The sequence below is a fragment of the Oncorhynchus gorbuscha genome, linkage group LG26, assembly GCF_021184085.1.
Source record: "Oncorhynchus gorbuscha isolate QuinsamMale2020 ecotype Even-year linkage group LG26, OgorEven_v1.0, whole genome shotgun sequence".
NCBI classification, from domain to species: Eukaryota; Metazoa; Chordata; class Actinopteri; order Salmoniformes; family Salmonidae; genus Oncorhynchus; species Oncorhynchus gorbuscha.
In genome coordinates, this window is record NC_060198.1 from 25,436,633 (window position 1) to 25,458,327 (window position 21,695).

The 21,695-nt window shown below is 41.2% G+C and overlaps 1 protein-coding gene across 3 annotated transcripts in view; it reads left to right on the forward strand.

Moving 5' to 3' along the window:
- LOC124015256 (MBT domain-containing protein 1-like) overlaps positions 1-21,107 on the forward strand; it is a 23,561-nt gene extending 2,454 nt beyond the window's left edge. The window contains exons 1-18 of one of the 3 annotated variants that reach the window (XM_046330369.1): positions 3,699-3,742; positions 9,710-9,762; positions 10,807-11,008; positions 11,298-11,431; positions 12,309-12,423; positions 12,655-12,737; positions 13,559-13,676; positions 13,970-14,104; positions 14,257-14,345; positions 14,581-14,815; positions 15,063-15,118; positions 15,216-15,320; positions 15,444-15,591; positions 15,767-15,849; positions 16,255-16,489; positions 16,956-17,027; positions 17,544-17,738; positions 17,982-21,107. In XM_046330369.1, coding sequence (XP_046186325.1) covers positions 3,736-3,742; positions 9,710-9,762; positions 10,807-11,008; positions 11,298-11,431; positions 12,309-12,423; positions 12,655-12,737; positions 13,559-13,676; positions 13,970-14,104; positions 14,257-14,345; positions 14,581-14,815; positions 15,063-15,118; positions 15,216-15,320; positions 15,444-15,591; positions 15,767-15,849; positions 16,255-16,489; positions 16,956-17,027; positions 17,544-17,738; positions 17,982-18,106 — 2,190 coding nt within the window. In that variant the 5' untranslated portion in view covers positions 3,699-3,735 and the 3' untranslated portion in view covers positions 18,107-21,107. Of the gene's footprint in view, positions 1-3,698; positions 3,743-9,709; positions 9,763-10,806; positions 11,009-11,297; positions 11,432-12,308; positions 12,424-12,654; positions 12,738-13,558; positions 13,677-13,969; positions 14,105-14,256; positions 14,346-14,580; positions 14,816-15,062; positions 15,119-15,215; positions 15,321-15,443; positions 15,592-15,766; positions 15,850-16,254; positions 16,490-16,955; positions 17,028-17,145; positions 17,324-17,543; positions 17,739-17,981 lie in introns of those variants that run through there. The other 2 variants (XM_046330370.1, XM_046330368.1) reach the window with 2 other exon arrangements.
- The last annotated feature ends 588 nt before the right edge of the window (positions 21,108-21,695 follow it).

A 21,695-nucleotide genomic window follows, 5' to 3' on the forward strand; every position in this document is an offset into this window, starting at 1 on the left:
ACTACATAAGATAAATTGTAATAGTGAACAAAATAGATACTGTATATATATATATATAAATATATACTGCTAAAAAAATAAAGGGAACACTAAAATAACACATCCTTAGATCTGAATGAATGAAATATTCTTATTAAATACTTTTTTCTTTACATGGTTGAATGTGCTGACAACAAAATCACTAAACAATTATCAATGGAAATCAAATTTATCAACCCATGGAGGTCTGGATTTTGAGTCACACTCAAAATTAAAGTGGAAAACCACACTACAGGCTGATTCAACTTTGATGTAATGTCCTTAAAACAAGTCAAAATGAGGCTCAGTAGTGTGTGTGGCCTCCACGTGCCTGCCTACAACGCCTGGGCATGCTCCTGATGAGGTGGCGGATGGTCTCCTGAGGGATCTCCTCCCAGACCTGGACTAAAGCATCCGTCAACTCCTGGACAGTCTGTGGTGCAACGTGGCGTTGGTGGATGAAGCGAGACATGATGTCCCAGATGTGCTAAATTGGATTCAGGTCTGAGGAACGGGCAGGCCAGTCCATAGCATCAATGCCTTCCTTTTGCAGGAACTGCTGACACTCCAGCCACATGAGGTCTAGCATTGTCTTGCATTAGGAGGAACCCAGGGCCAACCGCACCAGAATATGGTCTCACAAGGGGTCTGAGGATCTCATCTCGGTACCTAATGACAGTTAGGCTACCTCTGGCGAGCACATGAAGGGCTGTGCGGCACCCCAAAGAAATGCCACCCCACACCATGACTGACCCACCGCCAAACCGGTCATGCTGGAGGATGTTGCAGGCAGCAGAACGTTCTCCACGGCGTCTCCAGACTCTGTCACGTCTGTTACATGTGATCAGTGTGAACCTGCTTTCATCTGTGAATTGCACAGGGCGCCTGTGGCGAATTTGCCAATATTGGTGTTCTCTGGCAAATGCCGACGTCCTGCACAACCCCCACCTGTGGACGTCGGGCCCTCATACCACCCTCATGGAGTCTGTTTCTGACCGTTTGAGCAGACACATGCACATTTGTGGCCTGCTAGAGGTCATTTTGCAGGGCTCTGGCAGTGCTCCTCCTTGCACAAAGGCGGAGGTAGCGGTCCTGCTGCTGGGTTGTTGCCCTCCTACGGCCTTCTCCACGTTTCCTGATGTACTGGCCTGTCTCCTGGTAGCGCCTCCATGCTCTGGACACTACGCTGACAGACACAGCAAACCTTCTTGCCACAGCTTGCATTGATGTGCCATCCTGGATGAGCTGCACTACCTGAGCCACTTGTGTGGGTTGTAGACTCCGTCTCATGCTACCACTAGTGAAAGCACCGCCAGCATTCAAAAGTGATCAAAACATCAGCCAGGAAGCATAGGAACTGAGAAGTGGTCTGTGGTCACCACCTGCAGAACCACTCCTTTATTGGGGGTGTCTTGCTAATTGCCTATAATTTCCACCTGTTGTCTATTCCATTTGCACAGCATCATGTGAAATGTATTGTCAATCAGTGTTGCTTCCTAAGTGTACAGTTTGATTTCACAGAAGTGTGATTGACTTGGAGTTACATTGTGTTGTTTAAGTGTTCCCTTTATTTCTTTGAGCAGTGTATATACAGTGGGGCAAAAAAGTATTTCGTCAGCCACCAATTGTGCAAGTTCTCCCACTTAAAAAGATGAGGCCTGTAATTTTCATCATAGGTAAAATTCAACTATGACAGACAAAATGAGAAAAAAAATCCAGAAAATCACATTGTAGGATTTTTAATGAATTTATTTGCAAATTATGGTGGAAAATACGTATTTGGTCAATAACAAAAGTTTATCTCAATACTTTGTTATATACCCTTTGTTGGCAATGACAGAGGTCAAACGTTTTCTGTAAGTTCACAAGGTTTTCACACACTGTTGCTGGTATTTTGGCCCATTCCTCCATGCAGATCCCCTCTAGAGCAGTGATGTTTTGGGGCTGTTGCTGGGCAACACGGACTTTCAACTCCCTCCAAAGATTTTCTATGGGGTTGAGATCTGGAGACTGGCTAGGCCACTCAAGGACTTTGAAATGCTTCTTACGAAGCCACTCCTGCCCGGGCGGTGTGTTTGGGATCATTGTCATGCTGAAAGACCCAGCCAAGTTTCGTCTTCAACGCCCTTGCTGATGGTAGGCTTTGTTAATTTGGTCCCAGCTCTCTGCAGGTCATTCACTAGGTCCCCCCGTGTGGTTCTGGGATTTTTGCTCACCATTCTGTGATAATTTTGACCCCACGGGGTGAGATCTTGCGTGGAGCCCCAGATCGAGGGAGATTATCAGTGGTATTGTATGTCTTCCATTTCCTAATAATTGCTCCCACAGTTGATTTCTTCAAACCAAGCTGCTTACCTATTGCAGATTGTCTTCCCAGCCTGGTGCAGGTCTACAATTTTGTTTCTGGTGTCTTTTGAAAGCTCTTTGGTCTTGGCCATAGTGGGGTTTAGAGTGTGACTGTTTGAGGTTGTGGACAGGTGTCTTTTATACTGATAACAAGTTCAAACAGGTGCCATTAATACAGGTAACTAGTGGAGGACAGTGGAGCCTCTTAAAGAAGTTACAGGTCTGTGAGAGCCAGAAATCTTGCTTGTTTGTAGGTGACCAAATACTTATTTTCCACCATAATTTGCAAATAAATTCATTAAAAATCCTACAATGTGATTTTCTGGATTTTTTCCTTCATTTTGTCTGTCATAGTTGAAGTATACCTATGATGAAAATTACAGGCCTCATCTTTTTAAGTGGGAGAACTTGCACAATTGGTGGCTGACTAAATACTTTTTTGCCCCACTGTAATTGTAATGAGTAAAAATGTGCTAGCAACAAATATATAACACACACACACACAGTGCATTCAGAAAATATACAAGACCCCTTGACTTTTTCCACATTTTGTTATGTTACAGCCTTATTCTAAAATATTGTTTTAATGTCACAATCTGCACACAATACCACATAATGACAAACAAAAACAAGAAACAAGTTTAGACATTTTTGCAATACCAACCCCCCCATAATTACCATATTACATAAATATTCACAGCCTTTCATACTAGACTCAAAATTGACCGCAGGTGCATCCTGTTTCCATTGGTCATCCTTGAGATGTTTCTACAACTTGATTGGCATCCACCTGCAGTAAATTCAATTGAATGGACATGATTTGTAAAGGCACACACCTGTCTATATAATGTCCCACAGTTAACAGTGCATGTCAGAGCAAAAAACCAAGCCATGATGCTGCAGACATTTTTTGGTACCCTCCCACAGAGCTGTGCCTCGACACAATCCTGTCTTGGTGCACTATGGGCAATTCCTTCGACCTCACGGCTTGGGTTTTTTCTGACATGCACTGTCTACTGTGGGACCATATATAGACAGGTGTGTCTTTCCAAATCATGTCCATTCAATTGAATTTACCACAGGTGGATGCCAATCAAGTTGTAGAACCGTCTCAAGGATGATCAATGGAAACAGGATGCACCTGAGCTCAATTTCGAAAGGGTCTAAATACTTATGTAAATATGGTATTCTTTAAATATTTTTTTCTTCTAATTTTGAATAAATTTTCTACCATTTCTAAAAACCTGTTTTCGCTTTGTCATTATGGGGTATTGTGTGTAGATTGAAGAGGGAAAACATGTATTTAATCCATTTTAGAATAAGACTAACGTAACACCATGGAAAAAGTCAAGGGGTCTGAATTCTTTCCGAATGCACTGTAAGCTAATTTGCGGTTTGTGAGTAGCCCGGTTTTATAATGTTAGTGTTTATAATGTTTATTTATCAATTGCTTCCTGCGAATTCGCGACAGAAAAAACCCACCCAATTTTGCTCCAGTAAAATGGATAATATCTTTTGAACGGTTTGGGCTAGGGATACACGGTTTTCAGTAAAGTAATGGTGAAACCATGACAGTCACGAAGCTGTGTTCAGTTTTCCTCTATGGCATACTACTTAGTGTGTAAGTGACGCACCGTTATGGGAATTAATTTCAGACATACAGCCTGAAATTGTGCAATTCTTAGACCATCTAAAGGTTTCGGGCTGGATCAAATACATTTGGGGCTGTATCCCTGGAAGCCCAGGCCTAATGATTCCATTGTCCACAATAAAGCTCCACATCCAATTAAACACCCATGAGTTTCATTGTAAATGTAGAGGCTATCTGACAGACAATAATGGGTCAATTACTTAAAATGTATAGCTTTACATTTTAATAATTGGGAATGTTTTATTCTGAATTGCAACCTCATATGATGACCTATATGTTATGGGCAAATTTGGGCCACTTGGTATAACATACAAGGAGATATTTTCTGTGAATAATGTGAATCAGGAGGAATACAGACATATAGTCTTGCGTTGCCAGGATGAGTAATGTGTTGTGTCTTCCCACTGGGCACACACTGGTTGAATCATTGTTGTTTCCAAGTCATTTCAATTAAATTATCTTAAACCAAAGTGGAATAGACATTGAATTGACGTCTGTGCCCAGTGAGTTAATTCACATGGCTACTGGAACAATCAAACAATGTGAGAAAGACAGAAATCAATGTATCCCGTACCTGTGATCAGGTCATAATGAGGAGGCTATACCAGGCTCATGTGTAGGGTCTCGCAGCTGTACTCGCATAGCCAGAGTGCCAGTCTTTTTCTGCTCTGTCGTTGTCATGATGAATAAGACAAAAACAGAATTACACCCAGGCTAGTACTCATGCATAGGTCAGACATTTCCACTAGAACACACCCCTCCTTTAAGTAAATAGTGCCCAAATTACATGTCAGGAAGCTGCAGACACTATTTTGGAATGACCAGCAGAATCATGGGTCTTCAAATATTGCTAGGTGACCCTGCCATATGGGTTCAAATCAAATGTAATTTGTCAAATGTTTCGTAAACAACAGGCATAGACTAACAGTGAAATGCTTACTTACGGGCTTTCCCAACAATGCAGAGAGAAAATAGGGAAATAATTTGGGGAATAAATACACGAGTAACGATAACTTGGCTATATACCAGTGGTGTAAAGTGCTTAAGTAAAAAATACTTTAAAGTACTACTTAAGTAGTTTTTTGGGGGTATCTGGACTTTACTATTGATATTTTTGAACATTCCTGAAGAAAATAATGTACTTTTTACTCCATACATTTTCCTTGACACCCCAAAATACTTGTTACATTTTGAATGCTTAGCAGGACAGGAAAATGGTTGAATTAACGCACTTAAAGTGAAAATCCCTGGTCATCCCTACTGCTTCTGATCTGGCAGAATCACTAAAAACAAATGCTTTGTTGTTTTGTTTGTTTGTTTTTATTTAAAAAAGGGCCACACTTCAACACTCAGACATAATTATTAACTATACTTTTACTTTTGGTACTTAAGTATATTTAAAACCAAATACTTTTACTCATGTAGGATTTTACTGGGTGACATTTTCTATTTTTGGTATCTGTACTTCTACACAAGTATGACAATTGGGTACTTTTTCCACCACTGCTATTTACACAGGGTATCAGTACCGAGTCGATGTGCAAGGGTACAAGGTAATTGGGGTAGATATGTACATATAGGTAGGGATAATGTGACTGGGCAACATGATAGATAATTGTCACGTTCTGACCTTAGTTCTTTTGTTATGTCTTTGTTTTAGTATGGTCAGAGCGTGAATTGGGTGCGTTGTCTATGTTTCTTTTTCTATGTGGTGTTTTTGTGTTTGGCCTGGTATGGTTCTCAATCAGAGGCAGGTGTCGTTAGTTGTTTCTGATTGAGAATCATACTTAGGTAGCCTTTTCCCATCTGTGTGGGGTGGGTGATTATTTTCTGTTCGGTGTTTTTTCAGCACCATACAGGACTGTTCTTTTGTCGTTTTATTTGTTTTGGTCAGTGTTCAATTACTTTATAAAAAAAATATGAACACTTACCACGCTGCGCATTGGTCCTCAACTTCTTCCACCGACGACCGTGACAATAATAAAAAGTACCAGCAGCGTATGTGATGAGTCAAATGAGTTGCAAAAAGGATAAATGCAGATAGTCCTGATAGCTATTGGTTAACTATTTAGTAGTTTTATGGCTTGGGGGTAGAAGCTGTTCAGGGTCCTATTGGTTCCAGACTTGGTGCATAGGTACCTCTTGCCGTGCGATAGTAGAGAGAACAGTCTATTCCCAAGATAAAAACTGTAATATACTTTTTGAAATTATTTTTGAAGTTCTAGCATTAGTGTAGCTTTGGGCATTTGCTTGTGTATTCATCCAGCAAGGCCAAAGGTAATCTTCTCTACAGTGGTAGGTTTTCCTCTGTCTGGCTAAAGCTGGTTATATAGGCCTATAGGTTTGCCGGTTCTTTGCTGCATCGGGCACTTCTTTATTACTTCACTACTCTGTTGCAAACTAAATGGAAGGTTTTGGCCACTGGGTGTTGAGCGATGCAACTCAGAAGGGTCAACACTGCAAATATTGACTCTTTGCATCAACTTCATGTCATTGTCAAAAATGCCTTTGCCATTTATAAAATGCTTGCGATTATACTTCAGTATTCCATAGTAACATCTGACAAAAATATCTAAAGACACTGAAACAGCAAACTTTGTGGAAATTAATATTTGTGTCATTCTCAAAACTTTTGACCACAACTGTATATAGTGTATGTCTGTACTAGCATGGACATTTTGGTAATTATATGAAATGCAATATATTTCTGAATGATTACCCTGTGTATCCTATAAATCAATTCATAAAGAAATAAGGCAGAGATTGGGAGAGGGGTCTGAAAAAGTTGAAGACTTTAAGTATCCCTTTGAGAACTGTCAAGAATTAAGCAGTGGATGGTCTATCACCCGAGACACAGTAGATCAGGCCAGCATCACTTTTTCAAGACCTCTGCAATTCGCTCTGGCATGCTGTCAATTAACTTCTGGGCCACATTCTGACTGATGGTAAGCCAATTCTTGCAAAATCAATGCTTGGAGTTTGTCAGAATTTGTGGGTTTTTGTTTGTCCACCTGCCTATTGAGGATTGACCACAAGTTCTCAATGGGATTAGGGTCTGGGGAGTTTCCTGGCCATGGACCCAAAATATTGATGTTTTGTTCCCCAAGCCACTTAGTTAACACTTTTTCCTTATGGCAAGGTGCTCCATTATGCTTGAAAGGGCATTGTTAGTCACCAAAGTGTTCCTGGATGGTTGGGAGAAGTTGCTCTCGGAGGATGTGTTGGTTCCATTCTTTAATCATGGCTGTGTTCTTAGGCAAAATTGTGAGTGAGCCTACTCCCTTGGCTGAGAAGCAACTCCACACATGAATGGTCTCAGGATGCTTTACTGTTGGCATGACACAGGACTGATGGTAGTGCTCACCTTGTCTTCTCCGGACAAGCTTTTTTCCAGATGCCCCAAACAATCGGAAAGGGGATTCATCAGAGAAAATGACTTTACCACAGTCCTCAGCAGTCCAATCCCTGTACCTTTTGCAGAATATCAGTCTGTCCGTGATGTTTTTCCTGGAGAGAAGTGGCTTCTTTGCTGCCCTTCTTGACACCACGCCATCCTCCAAAAGACTTTGCCTCACTGTGCGTGCAGATGCACTCACACCTGCCTGCTGCCATTCCTAAGCAAGCTCTGTACTGGTGGTGCCCCAATCCCGCAGCTGAATCAACTTTCGGAGATGGTCCTGGCACTTGCTGGACTTTCTTGGGCACCCTGAAGCCTTCTTCACAACAATTGAACTGCTCTCTTTGAAGTTCTTGATGATCCGATTAATGATTGAGGTGCAATCTTACTGGCAGCAATATCCTAGCCTGTGAAGCCCTTTTTGTGCAAAGCAATGATGATGGCATGTGTTTCCTTGCAGATGACCATGGTTGACAGAGGAAGAACAATGATTCCAAGCACCACCCTCCTTTTGAAGCTTACAGTCTGTTATTCGAACTCAATCAGCATGACAGAGTGATCTCCAGCCTTGTCCTTGTCAACACTCACACCCGTGTTAACGAGAGAATCACTGACATGATGTCAGCTGGTCATTTTGTGGTAGGGCTGAAATGCAGTGGGAATGTTTTTGGGGGATTCAGTTCATTTGCATGGCAAAGAGGGACTTTGCAATTAATTTGACCACTTTTCATAACATTCTGGAGTATATGCAAATTGCCATCAGAGAAACTGAGGCAGCAGACTTTGTGAAAATTAATGTGTGTCATTCTCAAAACCTTTGGCCACGACTGTATACAAACATATGTGGACACCCCTTCAAATTAGTTGATTTGGCTATTTCAGCCACAGTTGTTCCTGACAGGGATATAAAATCCAGCACACAGCCATGCAATCTCCAAGGACAAACATTGGCTGTAGAATGGCCCATACTGAAGAGTTCTGTGACTTTCAACATGGCACCGTCACAAAATGGCACCTTTCCTCCAAGTCAGTTTGTCAAATTTCTGCCCTGCTAGAGCTACCCCGTTCAACTGTAAGTGCTGTTATTGTGAAGTGGAAACATCTCGGAGGAACAATGGCTCAGCCAAAAAGTGGTAGGCTACACAAGCTCGCAGAACGAGACTGCCGAGTGCTGAAGTGTGCATAACATAAAAATCGCCTGTCCTTGGTTACAACACTCACTACCGAGTTCCAAAATGCCTCTGGAAGCAAAGTCAGCACAACTGTTCATTGGGAGCTTCATGAAATGGATTTCCATGACCGAGCAGCCTTACACAAGCCTAAGATCACCATGCACAATGCCAAGCCTCAGCTGGAGTGGTGTAAAACTCGCCGCTATTGGACTCTGGAGCAGTGGAAACGCTTTTTCTGGAGTGATGAATCACGCTTCAACATCTGTCAGTCCGACAAATTAATCTGTTTGGCAGATTCCAGGAGAACGCTACCTTCCAAATACATATTGCCGACTATAAAGTTTGATGGAGGAGGAATAATGGTCTGGGGCTGTTTTTCAATGTTCCACTGAAGGGATTTTTTAACACAACAGTATAATATGATATTCTAGATGATTCTGTGCTTCTTATTTTGTGGCAACAGTTTGGGGGAGGCCCTTTCCTGTTTCAGCATGATAATGCCCCCATGCACAAGTGAGGTCCATACAGAAATGGTTTGTCGAGATCGGTTTGGAAGAATTTGACTGGCCCGCACAGAGCCCTGGCCTCAACCCCATAGAAAACTTTTGGAATGAATTTGAACACAGTCTGAGAGCCAGGCCTAATTAATCCCCCCAAATCTGTGCCCAACCTCACTAATGCTTTTGTGGTTAAGTGGAAGCAAGTCCCTGCAGCTGTGTTCCAACATCTAGTGGAAAGCCTTCCCAGAAGAGTGGTAGCTGTTATAGCAGCAAAGTGGGGACCAACTCCATATTAATGCCCATAATTTTGGAATGAGATGTTCGACGAGCAGGTGTCGAAATACTTTCAGCCATGTAGTGTATTTACTTTGATGCATTTTACTGTACGTATGTGCATACAGTACAGTAGATGGCGGTAAAGTAATTTCACTTGGCTAAACCTGCATGCTAAAAAGATGAAGAAGAATTTCTTGCCCAATTGGCAAAAATCGTCTGTACTCCGCGCCTGCGCGTTTGAAATATGATAATGTTGTTGATATGCTATGCTACCTAGCTAGTGGAGTTGTTTTTGCATATTAGGTTACCATTAACTTTACTCTCTTCACTGTCTCGCCACTGTATCAAGATAAACCCGAAAACGCTCCGCATGAAGGGCTAATGGAAAACGCAAGAGATACGGTGAGCGCTATTATTGTGTTCTGTGTAAATCTCTGGTGTAGTCTTATTTCCCCTTTCTTTGTTGTGGTTGTCAGACTGCAGCAGCTAGTTTAGCTAGCTAGGCTAGGCAGTAGTAGTCCCAGATAGTTACTGTAGCTGCAGAAAATAAAACAGACGGCTTTATTCCAGCATTGCCTGCCTTTCAATTGTTTTATAAAGCTCGCCGTTGTTGTTGGCATGCTGTTGTGCTGCTTCTTCAACAACCCTCCCAACATTCTAGGACAGCTTGTCTGCTTGAATAACGGGAAAGATCCAGCAGCTACCATTAACGTTACGTTAGCTGGCTAGCAAACAATTGCAAGAAGGCAATTCCGTCATATTAAATAGACCGCACTGCAGTGATTTTTTTGCCGCTGTATTGGGGCCTCTTTCAGACTTTAATTCCTGGGGATATCAGGTCATGAGCCAGTGCGTGCAGCTGTCATTTCAATGTTGTGCTTTGGCAACAGAGGTTTCTGAATAGAAAGGGGGCGGTGCACCGTCGATGACATTAGCTATCTGTTACTGCAGTGCAAAGTGTTTGTCATGTAGCTTACTTGCTGTATGTTGTCGCTGTTTTGATCACTGAGAACAGACTTGTTTTAGTGTGGAAATGGTAAGTGAGCTACCACCAGATATGTGGTGGTGGGTGTTACAGGTTATAATTGGTTAACATGTTGAGCTCTGAGCAATTTCCATGTTGGTTCAATGCAGTGCTATTCATAGATTCATTAATTGATATGTAGCTATTGAATTGACATGTTATACTTTCAACGTCCCTTTCACTCTTCATTCTGTCCGTGTTGCATGGAGACATTGCACATAGGCTACATATTCTATTGGACCTTTATATGTAGGCTTATCTAACAAGGTTTATGGATGCAGTGATTGCTTTGCCTTTATCAGAAAAAAATGATCAGCAGTAGGTTATCATGCAAAGCAACCACCTGTCGTGGCATGCGGGTAAGTGAGACTGCATTGACTGCGCTGTGCTAGCTCTAGCTGACACAATCCTCTCTCCTATAGGTTGAACGGACTGTTCGTTCAGAAAGGAAGAGGCGGGACTCGTTTGGGATGTTCGATGGCTATGACAGCTGCAGTGAGGATTCCAGCAGTAGCTCGAGCTCAGAGGACAGTGATGAAGAGGTTCCCTCCCTCCCTGCCAGCCTGCCCATCATCAAGACCAACGGCCAGGTCTACACCTACCCCGATGGGAAGGCAGGAATGGGTTAGTAGTACTGTGACTGCCTCTGCCCATTGAACATAATTGCTGATGGTGTTATGACAGGGTTGAATTTAGATTTTAGCATTCTATTATATGGCCATCTCTTCGACTGAACAGTACTCACACCTCGGTATCCCTCCGTGTGTGTGTGTATATGTGTGTGTGTGTGTGTGTGTGTGTGTGTGTGTGTGTGTGTGTGTGTGTGTGTGTGTGTGTGTGTGTGTGTGTGTGTGTGTGTGTGTGTGTGTGTGTGTGTGTGTGTGTGTGTGTGTGTGTGTTTCACTCTCCTCAGCCACCTGTGAGATGTGTGGGATGGTGGGAGTGAGAGATGCTTTCTACTCCAAAACCAAGCGCTTCTGCAGTGTATCCTGTTCAAGGAGTTACTCATCCAACTCTAAAAAAGCCAGCATACTGGCCAGACTGCAGGTAACATGCAAACTGCACTAAGTCTACTTCTATTGTCCTTGTATGTTCCTCTATAACCATCTTTTTTTGTTTGTTGTTCAATTGACATTGAAAAGGTGTGAAAACGGGTTGTGTTTATTTCATTTGAATTGCTTCCTCTGTGTATCATCCTCTATGTATCTATAAGTAGCTATGTTTTCATTAACTGGTCCAGTGATTTTTGTTGTTGTTGACATTTAGAAAGTCTGTATAGAAAATAGACGCAACAGTTGCCTGCTACAGTTTCCATCTTGTCGATTAAAAACGTCTGGACGTAATGACGTTACACCGAAAAAAGAATACAGATTAAGTGGTTAAAGTGTTAACATGAACCTTTTAGGCAAATAGAGCATTAATAAATTGCTGACAGGCTATATGCCCTCCCACCTATGTGTTTCATGTCTCAGGTATCCCGCGAAAGCCAGCATGGATATACTGCAATAATGTACTAATATTTGTCATATTCTAATAATTATCATGTTCCAATGTATTGCAACAGTGAAAATGTTAATTTGTCAGCAATGAATATTTAGAATTAAATGTTGAGTGGATCGTTTTTGTTAGGGCTACGTGACGACGTCATGTGCCCCACAAACATTCAAAATGATTTGGCAATCCTTTTTTCAAAAAACAGTTTCCATCATAATTTGTCACAATAAAGAAAGTTAGACAACAAAAAAATCCATCCCAGTCGAACTGATACAAATGTCGTTGATCTTTAGAAAATGTATTCTATAATCTGCCGTTTCCTTTACACACATCACAATGATTTCTTTTGTCAAATAAACCTTGGACAAAGGAAACCTGCCTGGCTTGTATGGTTCTTCTTCAATCTCTCTCAATATTATTATTTTCAAAGGGTAAACCACCAACGAAAAAGGCTAAAGTATTACAGAAGCAGCCTCTCATGGCGAAGTTGGCTGCCTATGCCCAGTACCAAGCCAACCAACAGAATCAAGTCAAGTCAAAAACAGGTAAGTTCCACGCAAAAGTCCATGACAAGTGAAATGCATTTATCACCAATTACAAATGACAACAATGACAAATGACTACAGTATAGGTGCAACAGTCTTTAAGGATGATTCTACTAGGACTAGATTGAGCTCATGTCTTTCTCACTGTAAATATAGAAGGTGATGATAATAAGGTAGTCAGTCGACTTTTGTTATCTATATCTCCCATGACGATACTTGTGGTGGTTGCAGTGATTCCTGTGAAAGGCTTTGATTGGGGACGCTACATAGGCACCGGCGACATTAACGGGGCACCTGTCGGCTGTTTCAAACACGTAAGCAACGCTCAGCTCAAACACTCCAAAGGGTTGCTGATGAAAAGTGACAGTGTATGGAAGTCAGAACATGTAGAATCAGCCAATGTGGTATATCTTAACTGACATTATACTTTTGAAAGTAGAGATTACGCTCAGTGGATGAATGATGCAAGCGTCTATGGTTGCCTTTCATGATGAGTGCTTATTAAGGGACTAATATTACAATAAATACAAAGTAATTGAATTTCAGCTTGCGCCTTTCTTGTTTGTTATAAAGAAGTAGATTCTTGTAGATTCTTGTAGATAACATCAAATTGATCAGAAATACAATGTAGATATTGTTTATGTTGTGAATGACTATTGTTGCTGGAAACGGCTGATTATCTTATGGAATATCTACATAGGCATACAGAGGCCCGTTATCAGCAACCATCACTCCTGTGTTCCGATGCCAAGTTGTGTTAGCTAATCCAAGTTTATCATTTTAAAAGACTCTGGCTAATGATCAATTCGCCTTTTAAAATGATAAAGTTGGATTAGTTAACACAGCGTGGCATTCTTTGAAAAACAAGGACATTTCTAAGTGACCCCCAAACTTTTGAATGTTAGTGTATCTCATCCTTATTGAGCCATCAAACAGAGAGATGAAAACAACATAGTTTGTTGTTTTTTACATTATTGAAGCTGCACTAATTGTGAGGATAGGTGACAATGAAGAATATTAGCTTGCCATGATGAGTTTGGTTGTTTTAACAGCTGTCCTTTTTGAGTGGACATATTTATATTGTGATAATGTCATCTTCTGTGTTCAGCATGTGTTGTCTTCTCTGCCCTTTTAGGTTCCCATGGGAACTTCCTGGGGTGACCTTGCAGAAGGGGTGAGAGTAGAGGTGCCCAATACAGACAGCGGCCTGCCAATGAAGGTGTACTGGATAGCAGGAGTTATCAAATTAGCAGGTAACAAAGCAGCCCCAGAGAATCCTCTTCACTCTAAAATGCACCTGATTGGATTCATAGATGACGGTGTACTTTCTCTGCATTCAATGTTTTCATCAAACTCTGTTTACACACAGACATGTTACACTTAGATGTAGCCTACACACAATGCTTGGAAACAGATTCTTCTCTCATCAACAATACTTCTATGATTTAGATTTGTAATGGTATTTCAGGAAAAAAAAAGAATCTGAAAATCACAAATAAGGTTCAGTGGTTTCCCTCATTTTAAAACATTGTGTTTCTCTCCGAAGGCTTTAAGGCACTGCTACGGTACGAGGGGTTTGATGGCGACTCTGGCAGGGATTTCTGGTGTAACATCTGTGTCCCTGACATCCACCCGGTGGGGTGGTGTGCAGCAGGAGGAAAGCCCCTGGTTCCTCCCAAGTGTAAGACTAACAGAGGGAATAGTACTGTACTTTGTTTTGCCAAGATAAGGATGTAGGCTGTGCTGCAAGTGTTGAGTCATTTATCATTTCTGACCTGTTTGAGAGAATCATTTCTAATCTTTGCCAAATGTTGTCTGACTGTTTCACCTTAGCCATTCAGCACAAGTGCACCAACTGGAAAGAGTTTCTTGTGAAATGCCTAACAGGAGCAAAGACTCTACCTATTGATTTCTCCACCAAGGTGAGCTACAACTCCACATCACAAGACACTCCAACACCTCACTAATAGTACAAACATGCATCAAATATCAATGTGAGAAGATGAATATGCTTGTATTATTTCCACAAATGCAACACTAATAACCTTCTGGCACTACCAGTACAAACATGCGTTATTGTAGAGTGACATATTCTACAATGCCTAACAGGATTGTCAAGTAACCTTGTAGAATCCTCACCTCCTCACCCTTCTCCAGGTGCAGCAGAGCATGCAGTTCCCCTTTAAGAAGCTGATGCGTGTGGAGGTGGTGGATAAGACTCACCTGTGCCGGACGCGGGTGGCCCTGGTAGAGCAGGTGATCGGAGGTCGGCTTCGGCTCGTCTACGAGGAGTGCGAGGACGGCTCCGACGACTTCTGGTGCCACATGTACAGCCCACTGATACACAGCATCGGCTGGTCCCGCGGCATTGGACACCGCTTCAAGAGATCTGGTCAGTGACATAGTGGGGAGGGCACACGGGACTAGGCACGTGGGACATACACATAAGGGTAAAGATTTGCTTGGGGTCTAAGGATCCTGAAAAGTTCAACATGGATGAAACACTTACAGGCACTTTAAGATTCTAGTTGTTTCAGTATGATTTATATTGAGTTTTAGGGTTAGATTGTTGTCCATTAATGACGAATGCTCTTTCTTTATTTTGGTGTTTCAAACGCACGTTGATATTATTGTTTTAGATGTTTCAAAGAAACTTGATGGCCAAGTAGATGCCCCAGGACAGCTTTTTGCGAAGGTGAGTTCAAATGAATGTTTCAATCTGCCACTTGACTGATTCACAGATCTTTCTGGTCTCTGACATTTTGTTTGATACGTGGCACAATCTCTCTCAGGTGAAGGATGTTGACCAGAGCGGGGAGTGGTTTAAAGATGGCATGAAGCTGGAGGCTATTGACCCTCTGAATCTATCAGCTATTTGTGTTGCTACTGTCAGAAAGGTAAGCCTCATAATTGTGATGTGAAATATTACTGACAGAGAAATGAGGGAAATAAAAGACAAATGAACTTGCACATGTAACAGATTTGTACACATTCACCCTCCCTGCCTTCTCTTCCTCCAGGTCTTGGCGGATGGATACCTCATGATTGGAATTGATGGTTCCGAGGCGGCTGATGGTTCTGACTGGTTCTGCTATCACTCCACCTCTCCCTCTATCTTTCCTGCTGGATTCTGTGAAATCAACACAATTGAACTCACCCCTCCACGTGGTACATACTGAAATACATTACATTGTGTGGTAAAAGCATCCTCACAATTGTCTATTTGAGTTTATTTGTAGTATCAAGAGAGTGCACACCACTGATTCTCACTTCACAGTGGCTATTTAAATTGGCCAGCCAGTTGCTGTTACTTGTAGCCTCAATAAGTAAGTCTTTTCTGCAGGGTACACAAAACTCCCATTCAGATGGTTTGACTACCTCAGGGAAACGGGTTCAGTGGCAGCTCCGGTGAAGCTCTTTAACAAGGTAACCTTGTTCAGCTTTTGGTCTGCTAGCTATTTTGCCTGTTAGTTCGTTTTGGCTCTTTTACTTTTATTCTCAGTCTGTTAGTTGGACTGAATTTGTTGTCAAAACCAACTACTTGCTTGTCTTGAGTAACCCTTTATATTTTTTCACCTGCTGGATTTCATCTATTTGAAGTTTGATTGTTTTTGCACTTTGGCTTTTTCAAATTGCTTGATTTCTCTCAGTAGTGTAGGTGTTACAGGATATTCATCCGAATAAGGATGACCAAGCGCATCTGAGTGCAGTGAAGTTGAGAAAGACTAGTAGCCCACCAATGTACAACGTCATATGCTTGTATTTGTAGTGTTATGAGAAATTCCCCGAGTTCACCAGCTGAATGTCCCCTTCTCTTTCTTGACTCTGAAGGAAGTTCCAAACCATGGGTTCCGCCCTGGCATGAAGCTGGAGGCTGTGGACCTGATGGAGCCCCGGCTGGTGTGTGTTGCCACAGTGACACGTATTGTACATAGACTGCTGCGCATCCATTTTGACGGCTGGGAGGACGAGTATGATCAGTGGGTGGACTGTGAATCACCTGACCTCTACCCTGTGGGCTGGTGTCAGCTGACTGGCTACCAGCTACAGCCACCAGCTGTGCTCGGTGAGGTTTATTGGGATTTTTCAGCATTTATTCACAAAGATAAAGATGGACAAAGATACATTTTCGTAGTGCAATGTCTGAACTCTAATTCTAGTAGAGCCCCAAATAACCTTTTGGAAAACAAAGCCAGATTTTTCATTAGGGTCATCCAAATTACCTTGACTGTAATCTCCCAAATAACCAAAACTACCAATACAGGTGGAACTGCTTTGACACTGCCAATAAATGCAAAACAAAAACAACCAAGAGAAACAGTCAAAACATCAAACTTCATTTAACCAAAACACAGAAACGTTCAGATAACCAAAACACTGTGACTTTAACACAAACCTTTAATTTGAAACAAATTCTAGTAATGTAGGACAAATGAGCTAAAGCATTAGCTTTTTTTGAATGAGTTGAGACGAGCTGTGCTGCACGAATGTATGAATGAATGAGTTGTTCTCCGGTTTGTGCTTTATTTCAGCCTCTAGAGAGCTCCCTCCGAGTGTGACAAAGCAGAAGAAGAAATCCCAGCAGTACAAAGGCCAAAAGAAAAGTAGGTCATCCATCCCCTCATTTCGCCCCCTCCCCCTCTCATTACTGCCCCTGTGCTTCCCCTGTTACTACCTCCTCCCATGCACACTCCCCTTTCCCTCTTTCTTTCTCTATTTAAGGGCAAAGCTGCACTCGCCACGGCTCGTCACGATTCTTGCTCTGCGGGCATATCTATTCACACCAACACAGAGCATTGAAACCAAGTCAAAACTCTCCTACACCGGATTCATTTTCGTACCAGTGTGAAGCTGTTATTAGAGGTCTAGACCTCAGGCTAAAGAAAAATCTTCATTGCCTGTAATAAAAGACAAATGATTTGATTATGTAGCTTTTCATTAGCTTTTCCTGAATAACTTAGATTTCTAAGACATTTTTACCTAGATTGGAATATTTAAATGTGACTTTATGGATGATTAATACCACTTAAGTAGCCACACGTCAAAAGAGCAAAGGCATAAGAAACATGAAAGTAACAGAAGAGCTGATCAACCATTTTACCCTTTGTCTTGGTTTTTAGAGAGGAAGATCCCCATTGGTAAGAGACCAGTGAGTTTGTCGGGGGTGGTATTGAGTGGAGTGCCCCAGAGGAACCTTTCTGGAGATGAGAACATGACCCCGCCAGACTACCCATCTCCTCCCACGCCAGCATCTGCCTCTGGGACTGCACAGCCTCCCTCGGCAGCCCAGGAACTCAACCCCAATGGAAAGCCAGGTAACCTAAACCAACCCGCTAACTGAACTCAAATTAGAAACCCATGTTAAGCCTGGTAGTTGGGTAGGGATGTCCTCTACTGAAAGAGAATGGTGTAGTAGGTCAAGTACTCTACCCCATCTCAACATCAACAATCTTGAACAAGGCAACTTATTTTCTCCGTTATCTCCTGAGTTTTACAATTCATCCTCTCCTTCCTATTTATTTTCATACTTCTATACTGGCCCTCTTTCCTTTCCCAAGGGGTGACGCTGCAGCTGAAGGAGGAGGATCAGGAGGCAGACAAGTTCACCTTCCCGCAGGGCACAGCCTCCAACCTGGAGAGCAATGGCTCCGGCGGCAGCTACTACAACAAGCAGGAGACCTGAGCCTCCGTGGGGCACTGCTGCAGGAGAGCCAGTCCTCTCCCTCCACAGCACCAGAGACCATGGGCCCTGGGTGGCATCCCCACAACATTAACATGGAAGGTCACCAGGGGGCTTCAAGCTGTGCCCATAGAGACTTGGGACAGAGCGACTCAAAGACCAGTTCCAAACAGACAGCGCAAACGGGGAGAGGTGTGTAGAGAATAAAGGGGAAAAGAGAGGTGCGTGAATGACAATAACTTTACGTTTCAGTTCAGTTTTTTGTACTTCAACAACAAAATTAGAAGCTTTTTTACGATTTTTTTCTAATCCGATATCTTTTTGTGCATCTCTCGTATTCGTTACATTGAGGTAGGGTAATCTTTCGATGGATAAACTGTGTGATGTTTGTGTATATATAACAGGGTGTATGTATGTATGTATGTATGTATGTAGGTATTGAATGGACTAAACCTTACTGGTATAAAACAATCACTCAGATATAAAGTAGAAACACCACCAATCAGCTTCATACCAGTTCCGCACATTCAACTAAGATTTGAGCAGTTTACCACATTCTCTGGATCTTGCGTTCCATTTGTGTGATAGCCAATAATGACTTACAGCTATCACTGGGACATGACCAGGGAGAATGTGGGAGAGCCCCAAATCTTCAGTTGACCCTTTTCTATCACTATATTTAACATGCCTTATTTAAAATATGTTTACAAATATTACTCCTCTTGGCCAGCTGATTGCAGGCAAATTTTTGTCAAATCTAAACAATTCTACTCTTATGAAAAACAGGTCATTCACTGTGGTAATATTTAGTTCTATCACAGTTTATTACACAATGATATGCAAACCTTGACTCATGTGTCAAGTAATAGAGATCTATGTGAAATGTTTTATATCTAACATATAGCATTATTCTACATGAATTATGTCATAATTCAGAGCGATACTATAAATATGAGCAGAGGAAATATTCAAGTCACTGTAATATTCGGGCTGTGTTTCATCAGTACCATCAACAACATGAGAAACGTTTTTATCTGAATAGAGAATTTACTGTCTTTGTAAAAGAAACTTCATAATGCTGTTTGCTCTACCTCTTTTAGAACTTTTAATGTAATCTCCTGTTGCAAGGTTTTCAGATTCTGGTCAAACCACACGTATAGGTGACTTTTCATTACAATTTAAATCACTTTGATGGCTATGTGTGCATATTTCCTAGTAAGTGATTGGTAGGCCTGGGCTAAATTGTCATACTCACTGACTCATGATCATACATTTTATTCATAGGCCATCCTTTCATTGGATATATTAAATGAATGTCAATATTGATTTATAAAACAAAATATCTCACATTAAATGTGTATTTATGAACAAAGTATGCAGTATATAACAGAGCCAATTTACAAACATGATATGGTGATTTATTTTGTGCCATATGACAAATTAAAGAGGGATTATAATTTACATACTATATATACTAACGACTGCACTCCGTTGTCTTACTTTATATACCAGTAAGGTTGACAATTTACTCTCAGGAAATCTTAGCGTATTGTATTATAGGCTTCTTCTTCGTTGTTAAGGTTATTGAGAATGGTGTTGTCATTGGCTGTTGGCATGCTGAAATTAGACTTCAGAGATTGATGTGGTCAACAGTATTAATAAAAATGTGTTTAGTCCAAGATCGGTCTTAAAGTAAATGTGTCACTTGGTAAACCATCTCACTAATGTAGAGAGACCTATTTGATGTGATACAAGGTCCCATTTTAAGTGGATTTGTCATATATTCTGTCTCTAGAGGTAGGATTACCCTTCTGTGTGTCACTGTTTGATAATGTGTAGGTGTTTGTTTTGAACTTTTCTTTTTTTGCAAAAATGTTCAGTTAAATGTTAGCTCTGTCGATTTGTCTTACTGTTGTTACTGTATGTTTCAATGTCTGGTCCTGAGTGAAACTCAAACTAGTATTACAGTCTCAATGAAAATGTACATTTTACATGCTGGCTGGTGTAAACCAGCTCAGGTGACCTTGGTGATGCCAAAGATTGCCTAAGGTCACTGTCAAGCAATAACGTCTTATCACAGTACTCTCCTAACGCTACATTTGACCCTAAATGTCATAATAATGAACAAGGTTTGACAGGCACACGGTAGCTAAATATATGGTACAGAGGCATATCTGTTGCAAATGCTCCCAATTTCACCCTACATTAGGTTTGGGAGACAGTGAGATCATAAGCTTTTAGCTGTACTTTCACTCAAACTTCAGACTGTGCATCAAAGACCGAATGGTGTAAATATACATGACATTATGTTAATATATGGCATGACTGTTTTGAGGCGACAAACATTGTCTCCGTCGTCCTTGTAACACAAATGTTAGACACGAGAATTCATGGTATTTGAAGGAAGAAAAAAATAAACGCACAAATGGACTCAATATAGGGCTACACTGTTCTGATCATGATGTTCATTGATTTCAAATGCATTATTTCAATATTATAATCAATATCAAAGAACCAGACTATAGGGTGTTTGTTAAAACCAAAATATGTGCATGCAGCATCATGTCCTCCTGTGCTTAACTAGTTGTTCTTGGTTTATATGTAACTGTTGGTCTTTGCACTAACACAGGTCTGTGTGTATGTGTGCTTGTTTCTATTGTGAAACCTGTTCATCATATTGTCTTTTATTCTGGTGCTATATACATATATTTGATAAAGTCAACCTTTTAAGAATGAAATGATTTTCAGAAACTGTGACCATAGTGGAGAAATGCAGTTCTCTTATCTTAGATACAACTATAATGAAAGATTTGTAATGAATTAACTGTCAAAACACAAATCTTCCAAGTATATAGTTTTTGTTCCTTGGTTTCCATGGTAAATGTGCTGTGAACAAAAGTTTAGAGAAATGTATTTGAAGATGGTTTACTTTCATTTAATATTTTTAATGATTCTTGCAGCATGTTTGTGGAAGCATTCATGTAAAATAAATGATTCACAACTTTTTTTTTACACTGCATAAAAGTACAGTATTGAGCTAGTGTCCATTTTGTTGACCACATCAAATGGATACTTTGGGATTGATGTCCTTTATCTCCTTCCCCAGTCAAATGAACCCTTTAGATACCATGTGTGTCCAGTAAGGAAGTTACAGGTTTTGTGAGCCAGCACTATGACTGAATCTATGGGATCTGCTAGCATGCTATGACTGGATGCTTTTATCAAGTCTAGGTCCAAGTGGCTTCTAATCAGCTTCTACCACCAAGCCGTAAGAGTCCTGAACATCAAATCACTAAGGTCTACACCTGAATTCAGGACGTGACAAATTACATCTGGCTTTCAATGGTATCTGCTAGCAGATGCAAAGTTTCCTGAGCCAACTTATTTCAAACTGGACAAAAACTTCAGCCACAAGTTCAGACACTGGAAGTAGACAAAAGGGCCTCCCAAAATAATTTTAAGATTTAAAGTAGCATTTCCCAATGAATGCATCTAATCTGGATTTAAATGTTGAGTGCCTTCAAATCAGTCACACCTGAAACCCCAGGTGGGTGCAATTGAAGACCAAACCAGCAGACTCCAAACCTCAGGG